Source organism: Hyla sarda, chromosome 1, assembly GCF_029499605.1.
Source record: "Hyla sarda isolate aHylSar1 chromosome 1, aHylSar1.hap1, whole genome shotgun sequence".
In the NCBI taxonomy this organism is placed as follows: Eukaryota; Metazoa; Chordata; class Amphibia; order Anura; family Hylidae; genus Hyla; species Hyla sarda.
Genome location: NC_079189.1, coordinates 76,831 through 102,231, shown reverse-complemented (window position 1 = coordinate 102,231; position 25,401 = coordinate 76,831). Strand labels below are relative to the sequence as shown.

The window sequence follows — 25,401 nt, the reverse complement described above, 5'->3', positions numbered from 1 at the left end:
GAGAGGACAACCCTGCCTAGTACATCAGGAGGAGAGAGAGAGAGGACAACCCTGCCTAGTACATCAGGAGGAGAGAGAAGGACAACCCTGCCTAATACATGAGGAGGAGAGAGAGAGAGGACAACCCTGCCTAATACATGAGGAGGAGAGAGGACAACCCTGCCTAGTACATCAGGAGGAGAGAGAGGACAACCCTGCCTAGTACATCAGGAGGAGAGAGAAAGGACAACCCTGCCTAATACATGAGGAGAGAGAGAGAGGACAACCCTGCCTAGTACATCAGGGGGAGAGAGAGAGAGGACAACCCTGCCTAGTACATCAGGAGGAGAGAGAGAGGACAACCCTGCCTAGTACATCAGGAGGGGAGAGAGAGAGGACAACTCTGCCTAGTACATCAGGAGGGGAGAGAGAGAGGACAACTCTGCCTAGTACATCAGGAGGAGAGAGGACAACCCTGCCTAGTACATCAGGAGGAGAGAGAGGGCAACCCTGCCTAGTACTTCAGGAGGAGAGAGAGGACAACCCTGCCTAGTGCATGAGGAGGAGAGAGAGAGAGGACAACCCTGCCTAATACATGAGGAGAGAGAGAGGACAACCCTGCCTAGTACATCAGGAGGAGAGAGAGGACAACCCTGCCTAGTACATCAGGAGGAGATAGAGAGGACAACCCTGCCTAGAACATCAGGAGTAGAGAGAGAGGACAACCCTGCCTAGAACATCAGGAGTAGAGAGAGAGGACAACCCTGCCTAGTACATGAGGAGGAGAGAGAGAGGACAACCCTGCCTAATACATCAGGAGGAGAGAGAGGACAACCCTGCCTAGTACATCAGGAGGAGAGAGAGAGGACAACCCTGCCTAGAACATCAGGAGTAGAGAGAGAGGACAACCCTGCCTAGTACATGAGGAGGAGAGAGAGGACAACCCTGCCTAATACATGAGGAGAGAGAGAGGACAACCCTGCCTAGTACATCAGGAGGAGAGAGAGGACAACCCTGCCTAGTACATGAGGAGGAGAGAGAGGACAACCCTGCCTAGTACATCAGGAGGAAAGAGAGAGGACAACCCTGCCTAGTACATGAGGAGGAGAGAGAGGACAACCCTGCCCAGTACATGAGGAGGAGAGAGGACAACCCTGCCTAGTACATCAGGAGGAAAGAGAGAGGACAACCCTGCCTAGTACATCAGGAGGGGAGAGGACAACCCTGCCTAGTACATCAAGAGGAGAGAGAGAGAGGACAACCCTGCCTAGTACATCAGGAGGAGAGAGAGAGGACAACCCTGCCTAGTACATCAGGAGGGGAGAGGACAACCCTGCCTAGTACATCAGGAGGAGAGGACAAACCTGCCTAGTACATCAGGAGGAGAGGACAACCCTGCCTAGTACATCAGGAGGAGAGGACAACCCTGCCTAGTACATCAGGAGGAGAGAGAGGACAACCCTGCCTAGTACATCAGGAGGAGAGAGAGAGAGGACAACCCTGCCTAGAACATCAGGAGTAGAGAGAGAGGACAACCCTGCCTAGTACATGAGGAGGAGAGAGAGGACAACCCTGCCTAATACATGAGGAGAGAGAGAGGACAACCCTGCCTAGTACATCAGGAGGAGAGAGAGGACAACCCTGCCTAGTACATGAGGAGGAGAGAGAGGACAACCCTGCCTAGTACATCAGGAGGAAAGAGAGAGGACAACCCTGCCTAGTACATCAGGAGGAGAGAGAGGACAACCCTGCCTAGTACATCAGGAGGAGAGAGAGGACAACCCTGCCTAGTACATGAGGAGGAGAGAGAGGACAACCCTGCCTAGTACATCAGGAGGAAAGAGAGAGGACAACCCTGCCTAGTACATCAGGAGGAGAGAGGACAACCCTGCCTAGTACATCAAGAGGAGAGAGAGAGAGGACAACCCTGCCTAGTACATCAGGAGGAGAGAGAGAGGACAACCCTGCCTAGTACATCAGGAGGAGAGGACAAACCTGCCTAGTACATCAGGAGGAGAGGACAACCCTGCCTAGTACATCAGGAGGAGAGGACAACCCTGCCTAGTACATCAGGAGGAGAGAGAGAGGACAACCCTGCCTAGTACATCAGGAGGGGAGAGAGGACCACCCTGCCTAGTACATCAGGAGGAGAGAGAGGACATCCCTGCCTAGTACATCTGGAGAAGAGAGAAAGAGGACAACCCTGCCTAGTACATCAGGAGGAGAGAGAGGATAACCCTGCCTAGTACATGAGGAGGAGAGAGAGGACATCCCTGCCTAGTACATCAGGAGGGAGAGAGAGGACAACCCTGCCTAGTACATGAGGAGGAGAGAGAGGACAACCCTGCCTAGTACATCAGAAGGGGAGAGAGAGGACAACCCTGCCTAGTACATCAGGAGGAGAGAGAGAGGACAACCCTGCCTAGTACATGAGGAGGAGAGAGAGGACAACCCTGCCTAGTACATCAGGAGGAAAGAGAGAGGACAACCCTGCCTAGTACATCAGGAGGAGAGAGAGGACAACCCTGCCTAGTACATCAGGAGGAGAGAGAGGACAACCCTGCCTAGTACATGAGGAGGAGAGAGAGGACAACCCTGCCTAGTACATCAGGAGGAAAGAGAGAGGACAACCCTGCCTAGTACATCAGGAGGAGAGAGGACAACCCTGCCTAGTACATCAAGAGGAGAGAGAGAGAGGACAACCCTGCCTAGTACATCAGGAGGAGAGAGAGAGGACAACCCTGCCTAGTACATCAGGAGGAGAGGACAAACCTGCCTAGTACATCAGGAGGAGAGGACAACCCTGCCTAGTACATCAGGAGGAGAGGACAACCCTGCCTAGTACATCAGGAGGAGAGAGAGAGGACAACCCTGCCTAGTACATCAGGAGGGGAGAGAGGACCACCCTGCCTAGTACATCAGGAGGAGAGAGAGGACATCCCTGCCTAGTACATCTGGAGAAGAGAGAAAGAGGACAACCCTGCCTAGTACATCAGGAGGAGAGAGAGGATAACCCTGCCTAGTACATGAGGAGGAGAGAGAGGACATCCCTGCCTAGTACATCAGGAGGGGAGAGAGAGGACAACCCTGCCTAGTACATGAGGAGGAGAGAGAGGACAACCCTGCCTAGTACATCAGAAGGGGAGAGAGAGGACAACCCTGCCTAGTACATCAGGAGGAGAGAGAGAGGACAACCCTGCCTAGTACATGAGGAGAGAGAGAGGACAACCCTGCCTAATACATGAGGAGAGAGAGGACAACCCTGCCTAATACATGAGGAGAGAGAGGACAACCCTGCCTAGTACATCAGGAGGAGGAGAGAGAGAGGACAACCCTGCCTAGTACATCAGGAGGAGAGAGGACAACCCTGTCTAGTACATCAGGAGGAGAGAGGACAACCCTGCCTAGTACATAAGGAGGAGAGAGAGGACAACCCTGCCTAATACATGAGGAGAGAGAGAGGACAACCCTGCCTAGTACATCAGGAGGAGAGAGAGGACAACCCTGCCTAGTACATCAGGAGGAGAGAGGACAACCCTGCCTAGTACATCAGGAGGAGAGAGAGGACAACCCTGCCTAGTACATCAGGAGGAGAGAGAGGACAACCCTGCCTAATACATGAGGAGAGAGAGAGGACAACCCTGCCTAGTACATCAGGAGGGGAGAGAGAGGACAACCCTGCCTAGTACATCAGGAGGGGAGAGAGAGGACAACCCTGCCTAGTACATCAGAAGGAGAGAGAGGACAACCCTGCTTAGTACATCAGGAGGAGAGAGAGGACAACCCTGCATAGTACATCAGGAGGGGAGAGAGAGGACAACCCTGCCTAGTACATCAGGAGGGGAGAGAGAGGACAACCCTGCCTAGTACATCAGAAGGAGAGAGAGGACAACCCTGCCTAGTACATCAGGAGGAGAGAGAGAGAGGACAACCCTGCCTAGTACATCAGGAGGAGAGAGAGGACAACCCTGCCTAGTACATCAGAAGTGGAGAGAGAGGACAACCCTGCCTAGTACATCAGGAGGGGAGAGAGAGGACAACCCTGCCTAGTACATCAGAAGGAGAGAGAGGACAACCCTGCTTAGTACATCAGGAGGAGAGAGAGGACAACCCTGCATAGTACATCAGGAGGGGAGAGAGAGGACAACCCTGCCTAGTACATCAGGAGGGGAGAGAGAGGACAACCCTGCCTAGTACATCAGGAGGGGAGAGAGAGGACAACCCTGCCTAGTACATCAGGAGGAGAGAGAGGACAACCCTGCCTAGTACATCAGGAGGAGAGAGAGGACAACCCTGCCTAATACATCAGGAGGAGAGAGAGAGGACAATCCTGCCTAGTACATCAGGAGGAGAGAGAGAGGACAACCCTGCCTAGTACATCAGGAGGAGAGAGAGGACAACCCTGCCTAGTACATCAGGAGGAGGGAGGACAACCCTGCCTAATACATCAGGAGGAGAGAGAGAGGACAACCCTGCCTAGTACATCAGGAGGAGAGAGAGAGGACAACCCTGCTTAGTACATCAGGAGGAGAGAGAGAGGACAACCCTGCCTAGTACATCAGGAGGAGAGAGAGATGACAACCCTGCCTAGTACATCAGGAGGAGAGAAAGAGAGAGAACAACACTGCCTAGTACATCAGGAGGCGAGAGAGAGAGAGGACTACCCTGCCTAGTACATCAGGAGGAGAGAGAGAGAGAGGACAACCCTGCCTAGTACATCAGGAGGAGAGAGGACAACCCTGCCTAGTACATCAGGAGGGGGGAGAGAGGACAACCCTGCCTAGTACATCAGGAGGAGAGAGAAAGAGGACAACCCTTCCTAGTACATCAGGAAGAGAGAGAGGACAACCCTGCCTAGTACATCAGGAGGAGAGAGGACAACCCTGCCTAGTACATCAGGGGGAGAGAGGACAATCCTGCCTAGTACATCAGGAGGAGAGAGGACAACCCTGCCTAGTACATCAGGGGGAGAGAGGACAACCCTGCCTAGTACATCAGGAGGAGAGAGAGAGGACAACCCTGCCTAGTACATCAGGAGGAGAGAGGACAACCCTGCCTAGTACATCAGGAGGAGAGAGGACAACCCTGCCTAGTACATCAGGGGGAGAGAGGACAACCCTGCCTAGTACATCAGGAGGAGAGAGGACAAACATGCTTAGTACCTCAGGGGGAGTGAGGACAACTCCTGTTGCGACACAAGGAGCGAAAACAGAGTTGGAGTAAGAAGTTTTAGCATAGTACCCCCACCGAAACCCTGCACTTACCGCGTTTGTCCTTGATTTGGCAAAAGAGCAGTTTCAACGTGGAGATAAAAATCAGAAAGTATAGCAGGGATCACTGCTTAGTCCTGTTGTGTTTGGAAATTCAGAGGAGACGATGCCATTCACCCGGACCCTAGCCAAGGGAGAGGTCTAGTTTAGGAATCCTGTATGATTACCCAAGAAATGGAAGTGAAGGTCCAATCAAACGCCTTCTCCACATCAGTTGCCAAAAACAGCTGAAAGGTTACAGATTCTAGTTTGGATCACAGTATTGTCCAGGCATAATGTCGGCCTGGTCAGGGTGGATTACATCCCCCAGGAGGTCCACCAACCAAAAAGGGTAAGAATTTGGTCAAAAAGTGTAAGATCAATGTTAAGAAGAAAGTTTGGCCTTGGCTTTAGAAAGCCACAGAGAGCGCACGCCCTCCCTCTTATGGAGAAGAGAGATCTTAAGGTCATCTGAAGGGACAGTGTTATGTTTTGATTCAATGTGACCGAACTCCGCCAGTAGTCACACAAGCCTTAAGAAGTGCGCCTTTTTTTATCAAGATCCCCCAGGCAACACCTATATCTTCCTCCCAGAGAACACCTGGAGATGTGTCCTCTAAGCCATTGGTGAGGAAAAAGTCAGTAAGAATGGAGAGAAGACAGTCAGTGACTACTTGGTCTTTTAGTATAGAGGGTTTCAGCTTACATTGCCACTGGAGGGAGTACCCCAAGGCAAGGAAATCAAAAGTACAACTAGGGCATGATCACGGGCCTATATACAGATATCGTTGTGATCATGGGCCTATATACAGGTATCGATCTGATCAAGGGCCTATATACAGATATTGTTCTGATCCCCGTCCTATATGCAGGTATTGATCGGATCCCGGGCCTATATACAGGGCATATAAACATTGTGATTACTAACGGATAGCATCTTATTAATGCAAGGACGAACCCTTACCTACCTATGATCTACAGGGGAAAAAAACGCTTCCATTCTGTCTCCAGGTTGGGTGCGGTTCTGCAGCTCAGTTCCGTTGAAGTGAAGAGAGCGAAGTTGTAATACCACACAAACTGGAGACAAACGTGGAGCTGTTTTTGAAAGAAATTACCTGTGTTTTTCTAATTCTGGATAACCCCTTTTAATTTAGCAAATCTTTATAAATAAACACCATGTAAGGTATAATTTCTCCTATCGGGGGCGCTATGTTACCAAAGATTATCTAATCTGGACCCAGAATCTTATCTAATCTGGACTTACCTTCTATTTATTTTCCATCCATTGCAGAAGAAGATTTTGTGTAGTTCTTTTTTTATGACTCATTTATAGTCTCCATTTTATCAAGTAAAATACAGAAGGATGGAGAAGGACAGGAATGAGATGACTAAGAGAATATTACACTTCACCTTGGAGATCCTCCACCTGGTGATCGGAGAGGTGAGGTGACCCATCTACATTTCCACCATTGTTGTCCCCCATCTACATTTCCACCATTGTTGTCCCCATCTACATTTCCACCATTGTTGTCCCCATCTACATTTCCACCATTGTTGCCCCCCATATACATTTCCACCATTGTTGTGTCCCCATGTACATTTCCACCATTGTTGTCCCCCATCTACATTCCTACCATTATTGTCCCCATCTACATTTCCAGCATTGTTGTCCCCATCTACATTTCCACCATTGTTGTCCCCATCTACATTTCCACCATTGTTGTCCCCCATCTGCATTTCCACCATTGTTGTCCTCCATCTGCATTTCCACCATTGTTGTCCCTCATCTGCATTTCCACCATTGTTGTCCCCCATCTACATTTCCACCATTGTTGTCCCCATCTACATTTCCACCATTGTTGTCCCCATCTACATTTCCACCATTGTTGTCCTCCATCTGCATTTCCACCATTGTTGTCCCCATCTACATTTCCACCATTGTTGTCCCCCCATCTACATTTCCACCATTGTTGTCCCCCCCATCTACATTTCCACCATTGTTGTTCCCCATCTACATTTCCACCATTGTTGTTCCCCATCTACATTTCCACCATTGTTGTTCCCCATCTACATTTCCACCATTGTTGTCCCCATCTACATTTCCACCATTGTTGTCCCCCATCTACATTTTCACCATTGTTGTCCCCCATCTACATTTCCACCATTGTTGTCCCCCCCATCTACATTTCCACCATTGTTGTCCCCCCCATCTACATTTCCACCATTGTTGTCCCCCCCCATCTACATTTCCACCATTGTTGTCCCCCCCCATCTACATTTCCACCATTGTTGTCCCCCCCCCATCTACATTTCCACCATTGTTGTCCCCCCCCCATCTACATTTCCACCATTGTTGTCCCCCCCCATCTACATTTCCACCATTGTTGTCCCCCCATCTACATTTCCACCATTGTTGTCCCCCCCCATCTACATTTCCACCATTGTTGTCCCCCCCATCTACATTTCCACCATTGTTGTCCCCCATCTTTGGAGCCGCTCTATGTTCTGGATGTCTCTTTTTAGGGGAGGTCTCCAGAACTGACCTCAGTATTCCAGATGTGCTCACTAGAGCTCTATACAGGGGGCACAATCTCCTCTTTGTAGTGAGGGAGGAATACTGGGGTCAGTCCCATCATTGTCTCTCTCTATACACAGGATTACACCATAGTGAAGAAGACATGGGGCGAGTGTGTGTCCCCCAGCAGCCATCTCCATGAGTCAGGAGGACGGAGCAGGGCCCGGGGCCCCATCACAGATCCTCCACCTCACTCACTGATACATGAGGAGAAGATCCTAGAACTCACCCACAGGATCACAGAGCTGCTGACTGGAGAGGTGACCCTGCTGGGACATTATACAGTAATGGAGGGGTCTGGTGATGATTAGAGAGGTGACACTGCTGGGACATTATATAGTAATGGAGGGGTCTGGTGATGATTAGAGAGGTGACACTGCTGGGACATCATACAGTAATGGAGGGGTCTGGTGATGATTAGAGAGGTGACACTGCTGGGACATTATATAGTAATGGAGGGGTCTGGTGATGATTAGAGAGGTGACACTGCTGGGACATCATACAGTAATGGAGGGGTCTGGTGATGATTAGAGAGGTGACACTGCTGGGATATTATACAGTAATGGAGGGGTCTGGTGATGATTAGAGAGGTGACACTGCTGGGACATTATACAGTAATGGAAGGGTCTGGTGATGACTGGAGAGGTGACACTGCTGGGACATTATACAGTAATGGAGGGGTCTGGTGATGATTAGAGAGGTGACACTGCTGGGACATTATACAGTAATGGAAGGGTCTGGTGATGACTGGAGAGGTGACACTGCTGGGACATTATACAGTAATGGAGGGGTCTGGTGATGATTAGAGAGGTGACACTGCTGGGACATTATACAGTAATGGAGGGGTCTGGTGATGACTGGAGAGGTGACACTGCTGGGACATTATACAGTAATGGAGGGGTCTGGTGATGACTGGAGAGGTGACACTGCTGGGACATTATACAGTAATGGAGGGGTCTGGTGATGACGGTATCATTGTGTATCAGGTTCCTATAAGGTGTCAGGATGTGGTGGTCTATTTCTCCATGGAGGAGTGGGAGTATGTAGAAGGACACAAGGATCTGTACCAGGACATAGTCATGATGAAGAATGACCCCCCAGGGGTAGACGAGGACATAATCCACATGACTAGGAGGACACTAGATGTGGCCCTAGAGATGATCCACGTGATATCTGGAGAGGTGAGTAGTTTCTAGTGACTTCTCTTTAGTAATAAACAGGTGATGACTGGAGAAGTGAAGTCTTGTGAATCCGTCCATACACAGGAGAGAACTGCTGGGGAACAATCAGTCAGTGTCACCTATCTCCTTCAGTGTCACCTATCTGCTTCATTCTCCCCTATACACACGTGAGCTCGGAGCAGCAGAGCCTGAGGGTGTTTTGAATTTTAAAGGGGAGAAAGACGCTGCCAGACACCTGGAGGGAATTGTCACCCCTGAGAACTAAAGGATATAGTAATTAAATGGGCCCTCCAGGAAGTATATGTATATAAAAAAAAAAAAAAGTTCCAAAGCCACCACACTACCTGGATATGTTCCCTGTAAGTAATTATGCCTGATATCAATGGCTCCTGTGGCCCTCGTTCTCATCTCTGGCTGCTTGTTATTCTATGCCATCCTTCCTCCCCCTGCAGCATGATACTACAAGTCCTGGGAGTCACTGCCACTCTGCTCTCACTCAGGACCAGATCCCTTTCTTAGAGCAGCCCCCACCCTTCTGTTGTATGAGCAGAGAGATTCAGTGTCTGATTGGTTAAGGCTGCACACACCTCCTAGCTCTCAGCACTAGAGGAAGCATGAATCGGTGCAGGGAAGAAACCACGTGGTCTACATCTCAGAAGGGCGGGGACTGTTTTCAGAGAGGGGGTTGGATGGAGAAACAGTGGATAGCTGGATGACGTCTTTTTCACAATCCCTGCATGTAAGTCACAACTGAAAGGGGGGAAACTGCTCTATATAGCTAATGAATGAAATTTAGAAAATGAAATATGTTGGTGAGAGGAAATGGACAAGTTATTAGAGGACCCCTTTTCAATTCAAAATGACCCATTTTGCTTGCTCCTCCCATTTGTCATCTGGGAATAGTCAGGAGCCCTCCATACTCCCGCCAATTGAGTTATTTATACAAATATGTAGGGTCAGTTTTACAATATATTTAGTGATCATTTTCTCTCCATATACAGGATTACATAATAATAAAGAAGTCGTCTGGAGAGATTGTGACCCCATGTGGGACCAGAGAAGGGAACAGGGCCTGGGGCCCCATCATGGAGCCTCCACCTCACTCACTGATACATGAGCAGAAGATCCTAGAACTCACCCACAGGATCACTGAGCTGCTGACTGGAGAGGTGACCCTGCTGGGACATTATACAGTAATGGAGGGGTCTGATGATTAGAGAGGTGACACTGCTGGGACATTGTACAGTAATGGAGGGGTCTGGTGATGACTAGAGAGGTGACACTGCTGGGACATTATACAGTAATGGAGGGGTCTGGTGATGATTAGAGAGGTGACACTGCTGGGACATTATACAGTAATGGAGGGGTCTGGTGATGACTGGAGAGGTGACACTGCTGGGACATTATACAGTAATGGAGGGATCTGGTGATGACTGGAGAGGTGACACTGCTGGGACATTATACAGTAATGGAGGGGTCTGGTGATGATTAGAGAGGTGACACTGCTGGGACATTATATAGTAATGGAGGGGTCTGGTGATGATTGGGGAGGTGACACTGCTGGGACATTATACAGTAATGGAGGGGTCTGGTGATGATTAGAGAGGTGACACTGCTGGGACATTATACAGTAATGGAGGGGTCTGGTGATGATTAGAGAGGTGACACTGCTGGGACATTATACAGTAATGGAGTGGTGTGGTGATGATTAGAGAGGTGACACTGCTGGGACATTATACAGTAATGGAGGGGTCTGGTGATGATTAGAGAGGTGACACTGCTGGGACATTATACAGTAATGGAGGGGTCTGGTGATGACAGTATCATTGTGTGTCAGGTTCCTGTAAGGTGTCAGGATGTGGCTGTCTATTTCTCCATGGAGGAGTGGGAGTATGTAGAAGGACACAAGGATCTGTACCAGGACATAGTCATCATGGAGGATCACCGGCCCCTCACATCACAAGGTAAGAGGAGACATATATATATATAAATATATATATATATATATAGAGACCGGTCTGAAGAAGCGCATGCGCGCGATACGGCCCGTTACCTGATGTGTTCTCTGTCTCCCCGCTCCCCTGCCTGTCAAGTCTTCCCCACCATGGAATAAATGGGATCTTCTATACACGGTCAGTGCTCCGCTACTTTTTTTCTACTATTGTGTTACTAGATCCAAGACTGTGAACAGCGTTGTAGCACTGTATCCTAGCAACCATTACATCTTGCAGGGCTGCACACGGGATACGCCACACCGCAAATTGTACTACAGGTGCTTGAATAGGAAGGTGCGCAGCTACTCTCTTTTATGTTGAACTATCATATATATAGAGATCATTCTCACTACCTGGTAACATAGAAATCTATCGGGCAGAACTGGGTCCCTCTTTATAGTGATGATGATTGTTCGGGCAGCATTATCTTGTTCAGGGTAAAGAACATAATGAATGGACCTGAGATCGTTATAGACTGGGCCATACCAGGTATGTGGGGGTCTTTTTCCCATCTATTATTGTTTTTGTATTTTGTTCATTCGCCCTCCAGCCCCACAGGACAGTGAAGTTTGTGCCCTAATAGTCGCTCCGGGGTCTGGTCTCTATATAATGCTCTGGTCTAGGCTGCGGAGCCGTCTCATCTATTACACTATAGATACCATGGTGTCCATGACTAAGGTGAAATATACAAAATGTGTCAGGATAGAGAAGACATTACAGGATTCCCCCTTCGTACTGGATGTTCTTCTCTTACTGGATACATCCTGGGAAACATCTTTAGCGTTATTAATAGGAAACGTGACCTCTACTTACGTGGCCAGGTCCATGTTCCACTGATTGAACATTTAGAGAACTATTTACATGAGGATATGTGTCACGTCAGGTAGGGACCAATACAGACCTGAACTCGCCCCAACCACAGACCCTACCGGCTTAAAGGAGTAGTCCAGTGGTGAACAACGTATCCCCTATCTTAAGGATAGGGGATAAGTTGCAGATCGCGGGGGGTCCGACTGCTGGGGCCCCCTGCGATCTCCTGTACGGAGCCCCGACAGCCTGCGGGAAGGGGGCGTGTCGACCTCCGCACTAAGCGACGGCCGACACGCCCCCTCAATACAACTCTATGGCAGAGCTGAAGCGCTGCCTTCGGCAATCTCCGGCTCTGCCATTGAGGTGTATTGAGGGGGCGTGTCGGCCGCCGCTTCGTGCGGGGGTCGACACCCGCTATCTGGCCGGAGAACTGGGGCCCCGTACAGAGAGATCGCGGGAGCCCCAGCGGTCAGACCCCCCGCGATCTCAAACTTATCCCCTATCCTTAGGATAGGGGATAAGTTTTTCACCACTGGACTACCCCTTTAAATGATTTGTACTAAATGGTGGCCTCCAAGTAGGTGATAGTCTCTACACTTAGCTACGTGCGCAGGGCATCATGGGAGGTCAGACAAGCCAGGTCAGCAACACATGGGTAGAGTAAGTACCGAAAACAGAGATATGAAAATCTCCTGTAGCTCCAGTTCTGACAATTGGACGGTGTAAATGGTCCGGTCACCGAGCTCAACTTCTATACAGTATCATCGATTGGTGTCCATGTCAGGGAATTACAATATGTCACATAACTGATTCCCCCCTCTCTGCACATAAGTATCTCCCATATATGTATATGGACTTACTTATGGGATATACTGTTTGTGTGGAAAGATGGAAAAATCTCCAAAGGGCATTAAATTACAGATTAGACATTCTTATAATATGTCAACAAAAGTTACATTTTATTTACATCATTTACACTTTCATAATAACAGAAAACAAAAAAATGGAGTCTGTAAAAGTTTGGGCACCCTGCAGAATTTATAGCATGCACTGCCCCCTTTGTAAAGCTGAGACCTGCCAGTGTCATGGATTGTTCTCAATCATCATCTGGGAAGACCAGGTAATGTCAATCTCAAAGGTTTTAAATGCCCAGACTCATCTGACCTTGCCCCAACAATCAGCACCACGGGTTCTTCTAAGCAGTTGTCTAGAAATCTGAAACTGAAAATAGTTGACGCTCACAAAGCTGGAGAAGGCTATAAGAAGATAGCAAAACGTTTTCAGATGTCAATATCCTCTGTTCGGAATGTCATTAGGAAATGGCAGTCATGAGGAACAGTGGAAGTTAAAACAAGATCTGGAAGACCAAGAAAAACATCAGAGAGAACAGCTCACAGGATTGTGAGAAAAACAATTCAAAACCCACGTTTGACTGCACAATCCCTCCAGAAAGATCTGGCAGACACTGGAGTTGTGGTTCACTATTCCACTATAAAGAGAAACTTGTACAAATATGGTCTTCATGGAAGAGTCATCAGAAGAAAACCTCTTCTACGTCCTCACCACAAAAATCAGCGTTTGAACTTTGCAAATGAACATATAGACAAGTCTAATGCATTTTGGAAACAAGTTCTGTGGACCGATGAGGTTAAAATTGAACTTTTTGGCCGGAATGAGCAAAGGTACGTTTGGAGAAGAAGGGGAACAGAATTTAATGAAAAGAACCTCTGTCCAACTGTTAAGCATGGGGGTGGATCAATCATGCTTTGGGGTTGTATTGCAGTCAGTGGCACAGGGAACATCTCACGAGTAAAAGGAAAAATGTATGCAATAAAATTTCAGCAAATTTTGGATGCTAACTTGATGCCATCTGTGAAAAGCTGAAGTTAAAGAGAGGATGGCTTCTACAAATGGATAATGATCCTAAATACACCTTGAAATCCACAGGGGATTACATCAAGAGGCGCAAACTGAAGGTTTTACCATGGCCTTCACAATCTCCTGACCTCAACATAATTGAAAATCTATGGATAGACCTTAAAAGAGCAGTGAGTGACAGACAGCCCAGAAATCTCAAAGAACTGGAAGACTTTTGTAAGGAAGAATGGGCAAAGATACCTCAAACAAGAATTGAAAGACTCTTGGCTGCTACAAAAAGCGTTTACAAGCTGTGATACTTGCCAAAGGGGGCAGTGCATGCCATAAATTCTGCAGGGTGCACAAACTTTTGCAGATGCCATTTTTTTGTTTTCTGTTATTTTGAAAGTGTAAATGATGGAAATAAAATGTAACTTTTGGTGACATATTATAAGAATGTCTAATCTGTAATTTGATGCCTTTTGGGGATTTTTCCATCTTTCCTCGGCTTCTTTATGCACATAATACAAATATTTACCTGGGGTGCCCAAACTTTTGATCCCCACTGTAGCAAAGTGTCCTGTAAAGAAGGTCGCAGTAGAGATAATGCAGTGTAAGTAGCGGTATCACACTTCAGTATATGTCCGTACTCTATGTAAGTAGCGGTATCACACTTCAGTATATGTCCGTACTCTATGTAAGTAGCGGTATCACACTTCAGTATATGTCCGTACTGTATGTAAGTAGCGGTATCACACTTCAGTATATGTCCGTACTCTATGTAAGTAGCGGTATCACACTTCAGTATATGTCCGTACTCTATGTAAGTAGCGGTATCACACTTCAGTATATGTCCGTACTGTATGTAAGTAGCGGTATCACACTTCAGTATATGTCCGTACTGTATGTAAGTAGCGGTATCACTCTTCAGTACATGTCCGTACTCTATGTAAGTAGCGGTATCACACTTCAGTATATGTCCGTACTCTATGTAAGTAGCGGTATCACACTTCAGTATATGTCCATACTCTATGTAAGTAGCGGTATCACACTTCAGTATATGTCCGTACTCTATGTAAGTAGCGGTATCACACATCTGTATATGTCCGTACTCTATGTAAGTAGCGGTATCACACTTCAGTATATGTCCGTACTCTATGTAAGTAGCGGTATCACACTTCAGTATATGTCCGTACTCTATGTAAGTAGCGGTATCACACTTCAGTATATGTCCGTACTCTATGTAAGTAGCGGTATCACACATCTGTATATGTCCGTACTCTATGTAAGTAGCGGTATCACACTTCAGTATATGTCCGTACTCTATGTAAGTAGCGGTATCACACTTCAGTATATGTCCGTACTCTATGTAAGTAGCGGTATCACACTTCAGTATATGTCCGTACTGTATGTAAGTAGCGGTATCACACTTCAGTATATGTCAGTACTCTATGTAAGTAGCGGTATCACACTTCAGTATATGTCTGTACTCTATGTAAGTAGCGGTATCACACTTCAGTATATGTCCGTACTCTATGTAAGTAGCGGTATCACACTTCAGTATATGTCCGTACTCTATGTAAGTAGCGGTATCACACTTCAGTATATGTCCGTACTGTATGTAAGTAGCGGTATCACACTTCAGTATATGTCCGTACTCTATGTAAGTAGCGGTATCACACTTCAGTATATGTCCGTACTCTATGTAAGTAGCGGTATCACACTTCAGTATATGTCCGTACTCTATGTAAGTAGCGGTATCACACTTCAGTATATGTCCGTACTGTATGTAAGTAGCGGTATCACACTTCAGTATATGTCCGTACTCTATGTAAGTAGCGGTATCACACTTCAGTATATGTCCGTACTCTATGTAAGTAGCGGTATCACACTTCAGTATATGTCCGTACTGTATGTAAGTAGCGGTATCACACTTCAGTATATGTCCGTACTGTATGTAAGTAGCGGTATCACACTTCAGTATATGTCCGTACTCTATGTAAGTAGCGGTATCACACTTCAGTATATGTCCGTACTCTATGTAAGTAGCGGTATCACACTTCAGTACATGTCCGTACTGTATGTAAGTAGCGGTATCACACTTCAGTACATGTCCGTACTCTATGTAAGTAGCGGTATCACACTTCAGTATATGTCCGTACTCTATGTAAGTAGCGGTATCACACTTCTGTATATGTCCGTACTGTATGTAAGTAGCGGTATCACACTTCTGTATATGTCTGTACTCTATGTAAGTAGCGGTATCACACTTCTGTATATGTCCGTACTCTATGTAAGTAGCGGTATCACACTTCAGTATATGTCCGTACTCTATGTAAGTAGCGGTATCACACTTCAGTATATGTCCGTACTCTATGTAAGTAGCGGTATCACACTTCAGTATATGTCCGTACTCTATGTAAGTAGCGGTATCACACTTCAGTATATGTCCGTACTCTATGTAAGTAGCGGTATCACACTTCAGTATATGTCCGTACTGTATGTAAGTAGCGGTATCACACTTCAGTATATGTCCGTACTGTATGTAAGTAGCGGTATCACACTTCAGTATATGTCCGTACTGTATGTAAGTAGCGGTATCACACTTCAGTATATGTCCGTACTCTATGTAAGTACCGGTATCACACTTCAGTACATGTCCGTACTCTATGTAAGTAGCGGTATCACACATCAGTACATGTCCGTACTCTATGTAAGTATCGGTATCACACTTCAGTATATGTCCGTACTCTATGTAAGTAGCAGAATCACACTTCAGTATATGTCCGTACTCTATGTAAGTAGCGGTATCACACTTCAGTATATGTCCGTACTGTATGTAAGTAGCGGTATCACACTTCAGTATATGTCCGTACTCTATGTAAGTAGCGGTATCACACTTCAGTATATGTCCGTACTGTATGTAAGTAGCGGTATCACACTTCAGTACATGTCCGTACTGTATGTAAGTAGCGGTATCACACTTCAGTACATGTCTGTACTCTATGTAAGTAGCGGTATCACACTTCAGTACATGTCCGTACTCTATGTAAGTAGCGGTATCACACTTCAGTATATGTCCGTACTCTATGTAAGTAGCGGTATCACACTTCAGTATATGTCCGTACTCTATGTAAGTAGCGGTATCACACTTCAGTATATGTCCGTACTCTATGTAAGTAGCGGTATCACACTTCAGTATATGTCCGTACTCTATGTAAGTAGCGGTATCACACTTCAGTATATGTCCGTACTGTATGTAAGTAGCGGTATCACACTTCAGTATATGTCCGTACTCTATGTAAGTAGCGGTATCACACTTCAGTGTATGTCCGTACTCTATGTAAGTAGCGGTATCACACTTCAGTATATGTCCGTACTCTATGTAAGTAGCGGTATCACACTTCAGTATATGTCCGTACTGTATGTAAGTAGCGGTATCACACTTCAGTATATGTCCGTACTCTATGTAAGTAGCGGTATCACACTTCAGTATATGTCCGTACTCTATGTAAGTAGCGGTATCACACTTCAGTATATGTCCGTACTCTATGTAAGTAGCGGTATCACACTTCAGTATATGTCCGTACTCTATGTAAGTAGCGGTATCACACTTCAGTATATGTCCGTACTGTATGTAAGTAGCGGTATCACACTTCAGTATATGTCCGTACTCTATGTAAGTAGCGGTATCACACTTCAGTATATGTCCGTACTCTATGTAAGTAGCGGTATCACACTTCAGTATATGTCCGTACTCTATGTAAGTAGCGGTATCACACTTCAGTATATGTCCGTACTCTATGTAAGTAGCGGTATCACACTTCAGTACATGTCCGTACTGTATGTAAGTAGCGGTATCACACTTCAGTACATGTCTGTACTCTATGTAAGTAGCGGTATCACACTTCAGTACATGTCCGTACTCTATGTAAGTAGCGGTATCACACTTCAGTATATGTCCGTACTCTATGTAAGTAGCGGTATCACACTTCAGTATATGTCCGTACTCTATGTAAGTAGCGGTATCACACTTCAGTATATGTCCGTACTCTATGTAAGTAGCGGTATCACACTTCAGTATATGTCCGTACTCTATGTAAGTAGCGGTATCACACTTCAGTATATGTCCGTACTGTATGTAAGTAGCGGTATCACACTTCAGTATATGTCCGTACTCTATGTAAGTAGCGGTATCACACTTCAGTGTATGTCCGTACTCTATGTAAGTAGCGGTATCACACTTCAGTATATGTCCGTACTCTATGTAAGTAGCGGTATCACACTTCAGTATATGTCCGTACTGTATGTAAGTAGCGGTATCACACTTCAGTATATGTCCGTACTCTATGTAAGTAGCGGTATCACACTTCAGTATATGTCCGTACTCTATGTAAGTAGCGGTATCACACTTCAGTATATGTCCGTACTCTATGTAAGTAGCGGTATCACACTTCAGTATATGTCCGTACTGTATGTAAGTAGCGGTATCACACTTCAGTATATGTCCGTACTGTATGTAAGTAGCGGTATCACACTTCAGTATATGTCCGTACTCTATGTAAGTAGCGGTATCACACTTCAGTATATGTCCGTACTCTATGTAAGTAGCGGTATCACACTTCAGTATATGTCCGTACTGTATGTAAGTAGCGGTATCACACTTCAGTATATGTCCGTACTGTATGTAAGTAGCGGTATCACACTTCAGTATATGTCCGTACTCTATGTAAGTAGCGGTATCACACTTCAGTATATGTCTGTACTCTATGTAAGTAGCGGTATCACACTTCAGTATATGTCCGTACTCTATGTAAGTAGCGGTATCACACTTCAGTACATGTCCGTACTCTATGTAAGTAGCGGTATCACACTTCAGTATATGTCCGTACTCTATGTAAGTAGCGGTATCACACTTCTGTATATGTCTGTACTCTATGTAAGTAGCGGTATCACACTTCTGTATATGTCCGTACTCTATGTAAGTAGCGGTATCACACTTCAGTATATGTCCGTACTCTATGTAAGTAGCGGTATCACACTTCAGTATATGTCCGTACTGTATGTAAGTAGCGGTATCACACTTCAGTACATGTCTGTACTCTATGTAAGTAGCGGTATCACACTTCAGTACATGTCCGTACTCTATGTAAGTAGCGGTATCACACTTCAGTATATGTCCGTACTCTATGTAAGTAGCGGTATCACACTTCAGTATATGTCCGTACTCTATGTAAGTAGCGGTATCACACTTCAGTATATGTCCGTACTGTATGTAAGTAGCGGTATCACACTTCAGTATATGTCCGTACTGTATGTAAGTAGCGGTATCACTCTTCAGTACATGTCCGTACTCTATGTAAGTAGCGGTATCACACTTCAGTATATGTCCGTACTCTATGTAAGTAGCGGTATCACACTTCAGTATATGTCCATACTCTATGTAAGTAGCGGTATCACACTTCAGTATATGTCCGTACTCTATGTAAGTAGCGGTATCACACATCTGTATATGTCCGTACTCTATGTAAGTAGCGGTATCACACTTCAGTATATGTCCGTACTCTATGTAAGTAGCGGTATCACACTTCAGTATATGTCCGTACTCTATGTAAGTAGCGGTATCACACTTCAGTATATGTCCGTACTCTATGTAAGTAGCGGTATCACACATCTGTATATGTCCGTACTCTATGTAAGTAGCGGTATCACACTTCAGTATATGTCCGTACTCTATGTAAGTAGCGGTATCACACTTCAGTATATGTCCGTACTCTATGTAAGTAGCGGTATCACACTTCAGTATATGTCCGTACTGTATGTAAGTAGCGGTATCACACTTCAGTATATGTCAGTACTCTATGTAAGTAGCGGTATCACACTTCAGTATATGTCTGTACTCTATGTAAGTAGCGGTATCACACTTCAGTATATGTCCGTACTCTATGTAAGTAGCGGTATCACACTTCAGTATATGTCCGTACTCTATGTAAGTAGCGGTATCACACTTCAGTATATGTCCGTACTGTATGTAAGTAGCGGTATCACACTTCAGTATATGTCCGTACTCTATGTAAGTAGCGGTATCACACTTCAGTATATGTCCGTACTCTATGTAAGTAGCGGTATCACACTTCAGTATATGTCCGTACTCTATGTAAGTAGCGGTATCACACTTCAGTATATGTCCGTACTGTATGTAAGTAGCGGTATCACACTTCAGTATATGTCCGTACTCTATGTAAGTAGCGGTATCACACTTCAGTATATGTCCGTACTCTATGTAAGTAGCGGTATCACACTTCAGTATATGTCCGTACTGTATGTAAGTAGCGGTATCACACTTCAGTATATGTCCGTACTGTATGTAAGTAGCGGTATCACACTTCAGTATATGTCCGTACTCTATGTAAGTAGCGGTATCACACTTCAGTATATGTCCGTACTCTATGTAAGTAGCGGTATCACACTTCAGTACATGTCCGTACTGTATGTAAGTAGCGGTATCACACTTCAGTACATGTCCGTACTCTATGTAAGTAGCGGTATCACACTTCAGTATATGTCCGTACTCTATGTAAGTAGCGGTATCACACTTCTGTATATGTCCGTACTGTATGTAAGTAGCGGTATCACACTTCTGTATATGTCTGTACTCTATGTAAGTAGCGGTATCACACTTCTGTATATGTCCGTACTCTATGTAAGTAGCGGTATCACACTTCAGTATATGTCCGTACTGTATGTAAGTAGCGGTATCACACTTCAGTATATGTCCGTACTCTATGTAAGTAGCGGTATCACACTTCAGTATATGTCCGTACTCTATGTAAGTAGCGGTATCACACTTCAGTATATGTCCGTACTCTATGTAAGTAGCGGTATCACACTTCAGTATATGTCCGTACTGTATGTAAGTAGCGGTATCACACTTCAGTATATGTCCGTACTGTATGTAAGTAGCGGTATCACACTTCAGTATATGTCCGTACTGTATGTAAGTAGCGGTATCACACTTCAGTATATGTCCGTACTCTATGTAAGTACCGGTATCACACTTCAGTACATGTCCGTACTCTATGTAAGTAGCGGTATCACACATCAGTACATGTCCGTACTCTATGTAAGTATCGGTATCACACTTCAGTATATGTCCGTACTCTATGTAAGTAGCAGAATCACACTTCAGTATATGTCCGTACTCTATGTAAGTAGCGGTATCACACTTCAGTATATGTCCGTACTGTATGTAAGTAGCGGTATCACACTTCAGTATATGTCCGTACTCTATGTAAGTAGCGGTATCACACTTCAGTATATGTCCGTACTGTATGTAAGTAGCGGTATCACACTTCAGTACATGTCCGTACTGTATGTAAGTAGCGGTATCACACTTCAGTACATGTCTGTACTCTATGTAAGTAGCGGTATCACACTTCAGTACATGTCCGTACTCTATGTAAGTAGCGGTATCACACTTCAGTATATGTCCGTACTCTATGTAAGTAGCGGTATCACACTTCAGTATATGTCCGTACTCTATGTAAGTAGCGGTATCACACTTCAGTATATGTCCGTACTCTATGTAAGTAGCGGTATCACACTTCAGTATATGTCCGTACTCTATGTAAGTAGCGGTATCACACTTCAGTATATGTCCGTACTGTATGTAAGTAGCGGTATCACACTTCAGTATATGTCCGTACTCTATGTAAGTAGCGGTATCACACTTCAGTGTATGTCCGTACTCTATGTAAGTAGCGGTATCACACTTCAGTATATGTCCGTACTCTATGTAAGTAGCGGTATCACACTTCAGTATATGTCCGTACTGTATGTAAGTAGCGGTATCACACTTCAGTATATGTCCGTACTCTATGTAAGTAGCGGTATCACACTTCAGTATATGTCCGTACTCTATGTAAGTAGCGGTATCACACTTCAGTATATGTCCGTACTCTATGTAAGTAGCGGTATCACACTTCAGTATATGTCCGTACTGTATGTAAGTAGCGGTATCACACTTCAGTATATGTCCGTACTGTATGTAAGTAGCGGTATCACACTTCAGTATATGTCCGTACTCTATGTAAGTAGCGGTATCACACTTCAGTATATGTCCGTACTCTATGTAAGTAGTGGTATCACACTTCAGTATATGTCCGTACTCTATGTAAGTAGCGGTATCACACTTCAGTATATGTCCGTACTGTATGTAAGTAGCGGTATCACACTTCAGTATATGTCCGTACTCTATGTAAGTAGCGGTATCACACTTCAGTATATGTCTGTACTCTATGTAAGTAGCGGTATCACACTTCAGTATATGTCCGTACTCTATGTAAGTAGCGGTATCACACTTCAGTACATGTCCGTACTCTATGTAAGTAGCGGTATCACACTTCAGTATATGTCCGTACTCTATGTAAGTAGCGGTATCACACTTCTGTATATGTCTGTACTCTATGTAAGTAGCGGTATCACACTTCTGTATATGTCCGTACTCTATGTAAGTAGCGGTATCACACTTCAGTATATGTCCGTACTCTATGTAAGTAGCGGTATCACACTTCAGTATATGTCCGTACTGTATGTAAGTAGCGGTATCACACTTCAGTACATGTCTGTACTCTATGTAAGTAGCGGTATCACACTTCAGTACATGTCCGTACTCTATGTAAGTAGCGGTATCACACTTCAGTATATGTCCGTACTCTATGTAAGTAGCGGTATCACACTTCAGTATATGTCCGTACTCTATGTAAGTAGCGGTATCACACTTCAGTATATGTCCGTACTCTATGTAAGTAGCGGTATCACACTTCAGTATATGTCCGTACTCTATGTAAGTAGCGGTATCACACTTCAGTATATGTCCGTACTGTATGTAAGTAGCGGTATCACACTTCAGTATATGTCCGTACTCTATGTAAGTAGCGGTATCACACTTCAGTGTATGTCCGTACTCTATGTAAGTAGCGGTATCACACTTCAGTATATGTCCGTACTCTATGTAAGTAGCGGTATCACACTTCAGTATATGTCCGTACTGTATGTAAGTAGCGGTATCACACTTCAGTATATGTCCGTACTCTATGTAAGTAGCGGTATCACACTTCAGTATATGTCCGTACTCTATGTAAGTAGCGGTATCACACTTCAGTATATGTCCGTACTCTATGTAAGTAGCGGTATCACACTTCAGTATATGTCCGTACTCTATGTAAGTAGCGGTATCACACTTCAGTATATGTCCGTACTGTATGTAAGTAGCGGTATCACACTTCAGTATATGTCCGTACTCTATGTAAGTAGCGGTATCACACTTCAGTATATGTCCGTACTCTATGTAAGTAGCGGTATCACACTTCAGTATATGTCCGTACTGTATGTAAGTAGCGGTATCACACTTCAGTATATGTCCGTACTGTATGTAAGTAGCGGTATCACACTTCAGTATATGTCCGTACTCTATGTAAGTAGCGGTATCACACTTCAGTATATGTCTGTACTCTATGTAAGTAGCGGTATCACACTTCAGTATATGTCCGTACTCTATGTAAGTAGCGGTATCACACTTCAGTACATGTCCGTACTCTATGTAAGTAGCGGTATCACACTTCAGTATATGTCCGTACTCTATGTAAGTAGCGGTATCACACTTCTGTATATGTCTGTACTCTATGTAAGTAGCGGTATCACACTTCTGTATATGTCCGTACTCTATGTAAGTAGCGGTATCACACTTCAGTATATGTCCGTACTCTATGTAAGTAGCGGTATCACACTTCAGTATATGTCCGTACTGTATGTAAGTAGCGGTATCACACTTCAGTATATGTCCGTACTGTATGTAAGTAGCGGTATCACACTTCAGTACATGTCTGTACTCTATGTAAGTAGCGGTATCACACTTCAGTACATGTCCGTACTCTATGTAAGTAGCGGTATCACACTTCAGTATATGTCCGTACTCTATGTAAGTAGCGGTATCACACTTCAGTATATGTCCGTACTCTATGTAAGTAGCGGTATCACACTTCAGTATATGTCCGTACTCTATGTAAGTAGCGGTATCACACTTCAGTGTATGTCCGTACTCTATGTAAGTAGCGGTATCACACTTCAGTATATGTCCGTACTCTATGTAAGTAGCGGTATCACACTTCAGTATATGTCCGTACTGTATGTAAGTAGCGGTATCACACTTCAGTATATGTCCGTACTCTATGTAAGTAGCGGTATCACACTTCAGTATATGTCCGTACTCTATGTAAGTAGCGGTATCACACTTCAGTATATGTCCGTACTCTATGTAAGTAGCGGTATCACACTTCAGTATATGTCCGTACTCTATGTAAGTAGCGGTATCACACTGATACCAATGCGGACGCCATCCACAATCACTGTGAACGACACACCAATCCTGCCCTTGTGTGCTCGCAAAGTGACACAGACTGCGTTACCAGCAACCACCTCGCATGGCTAGAAGTGCCAGGAGACGGTGCGAGCAGACGGAAGATGGTGCCAGGCAGTCGCCCAGATGGACCCAGTGAGCGGAACATGGTCCCACTGAACTTTAGAGGATTACAGCCCTTACATAGAGCACGTACATATACTGAAGTGTGATACCGCTACTTACATACAGTACAGACATATACAGAAGTGTGATACCGCTACTTACATAGAGTACGGACATATGCTGAAGTGTGATACCGCTACTTACATAGAGTACGGACATATACTGAAGTGTGATACCGCTACTTACATAGAGTACGGACATATACTGAAGTGTGATACCGCTACTTACATAGAGTACGGACATATACTGAAGTGTGATACCGCTACTTACATAGAGTACGGACAGATACTGAAGTGTGATACCGCTACTTACATACAGTACGGACATATACTGAAGTGTGATACCGCTACTTACATAGAGTACGGACATATACTGAAGTGTGATACCGCTACTTACATAGAGTACGGACATATACTGAAGTGTGATACCGCTACTTACATAGAGTACGGACATGTACTGAAGTGTGATACCGCTACTTACATAGAGTACGGACATATACTGAAGTGTGATACCGCTACTTACATAGAGTACGGACATATACTGAAGTGTGATACCGCTACTTACATACAGTACGGACATATACTGAAGTGTGATACCGCTACTTACATACAGTACGGACATATACTGAAGTGTGATACCGCTACTTACATAGAGTACGGACATATACTGAAGTGTGATACCGCTACTTACATAGAGTACGGACATATACTGAAGTGTGATACCGCTACTTACATAGAGTACGGACATATACTGAAGTGTGATACCGCTACTTACATAGAGTACGGACATATACTGAAGTGTGATACCGCTACTTACATACAGTACGGACATATACTGAAGTGTGATACCACTACTTACATAGAGTACGGACATATACTGAAGTGTGATACCGCTACTTACATAGAGTACGGACATATACTGAAGTGTGATACCACTACTTACATAGAGTACGGACATATACTGAAGTGTGATACCACTACTTACATAGAGTACGGACATATACTGAAGTGTGATACCGCTACTTACATAGAGTACGGACATATACTGAAGTGTGATACCGCTACTTACATACAGTACGGACATATACTGAAGTGTGATACCGCTACTTACATACAGTACGGACATATACTGAAGTGTGATACCGCTACTTACATACAGTACGGACATATACTGA

The 25,401-nt window shown here is 45.1% G+C and overlaps 1 protein-coding gene across 1 annotated transcript in view; it reads left to right on the top strand.

The window, feature by feature from the left end:
• The window catches only part of LOC130276612 (zinc finger protein 585B-like), a 51,768-nt gene that overhangs the window by 5,892 nt on the left and 20,475 nt on the right, over window positions 1–25,401 (top strand). Inside the window, exons 2-6 of the mRNA XM_056526264.1 lie at window positions 6,562–6,669; window positions 7,884–8,063; window positions 8,790–8,984; window positions 9,986–10,153; window positions 10,822–10,948. Coding sequence (XP_056382239.1) covers window positions 6,562–6,669; window positions 7,884–8,063; window positions 8,790–8,984; window positions 9,986–10,153; window positions 10,822–10,948 — 778 coding nt within the window. The remainder of the gene's footprint in view (window positions 1–6,561; window positions 6,670–7,883; window positions 8,064–8,789; window positions 8,985–9,985; window positions 10,154–10,821; window positions 10,949–25,401) is intronic.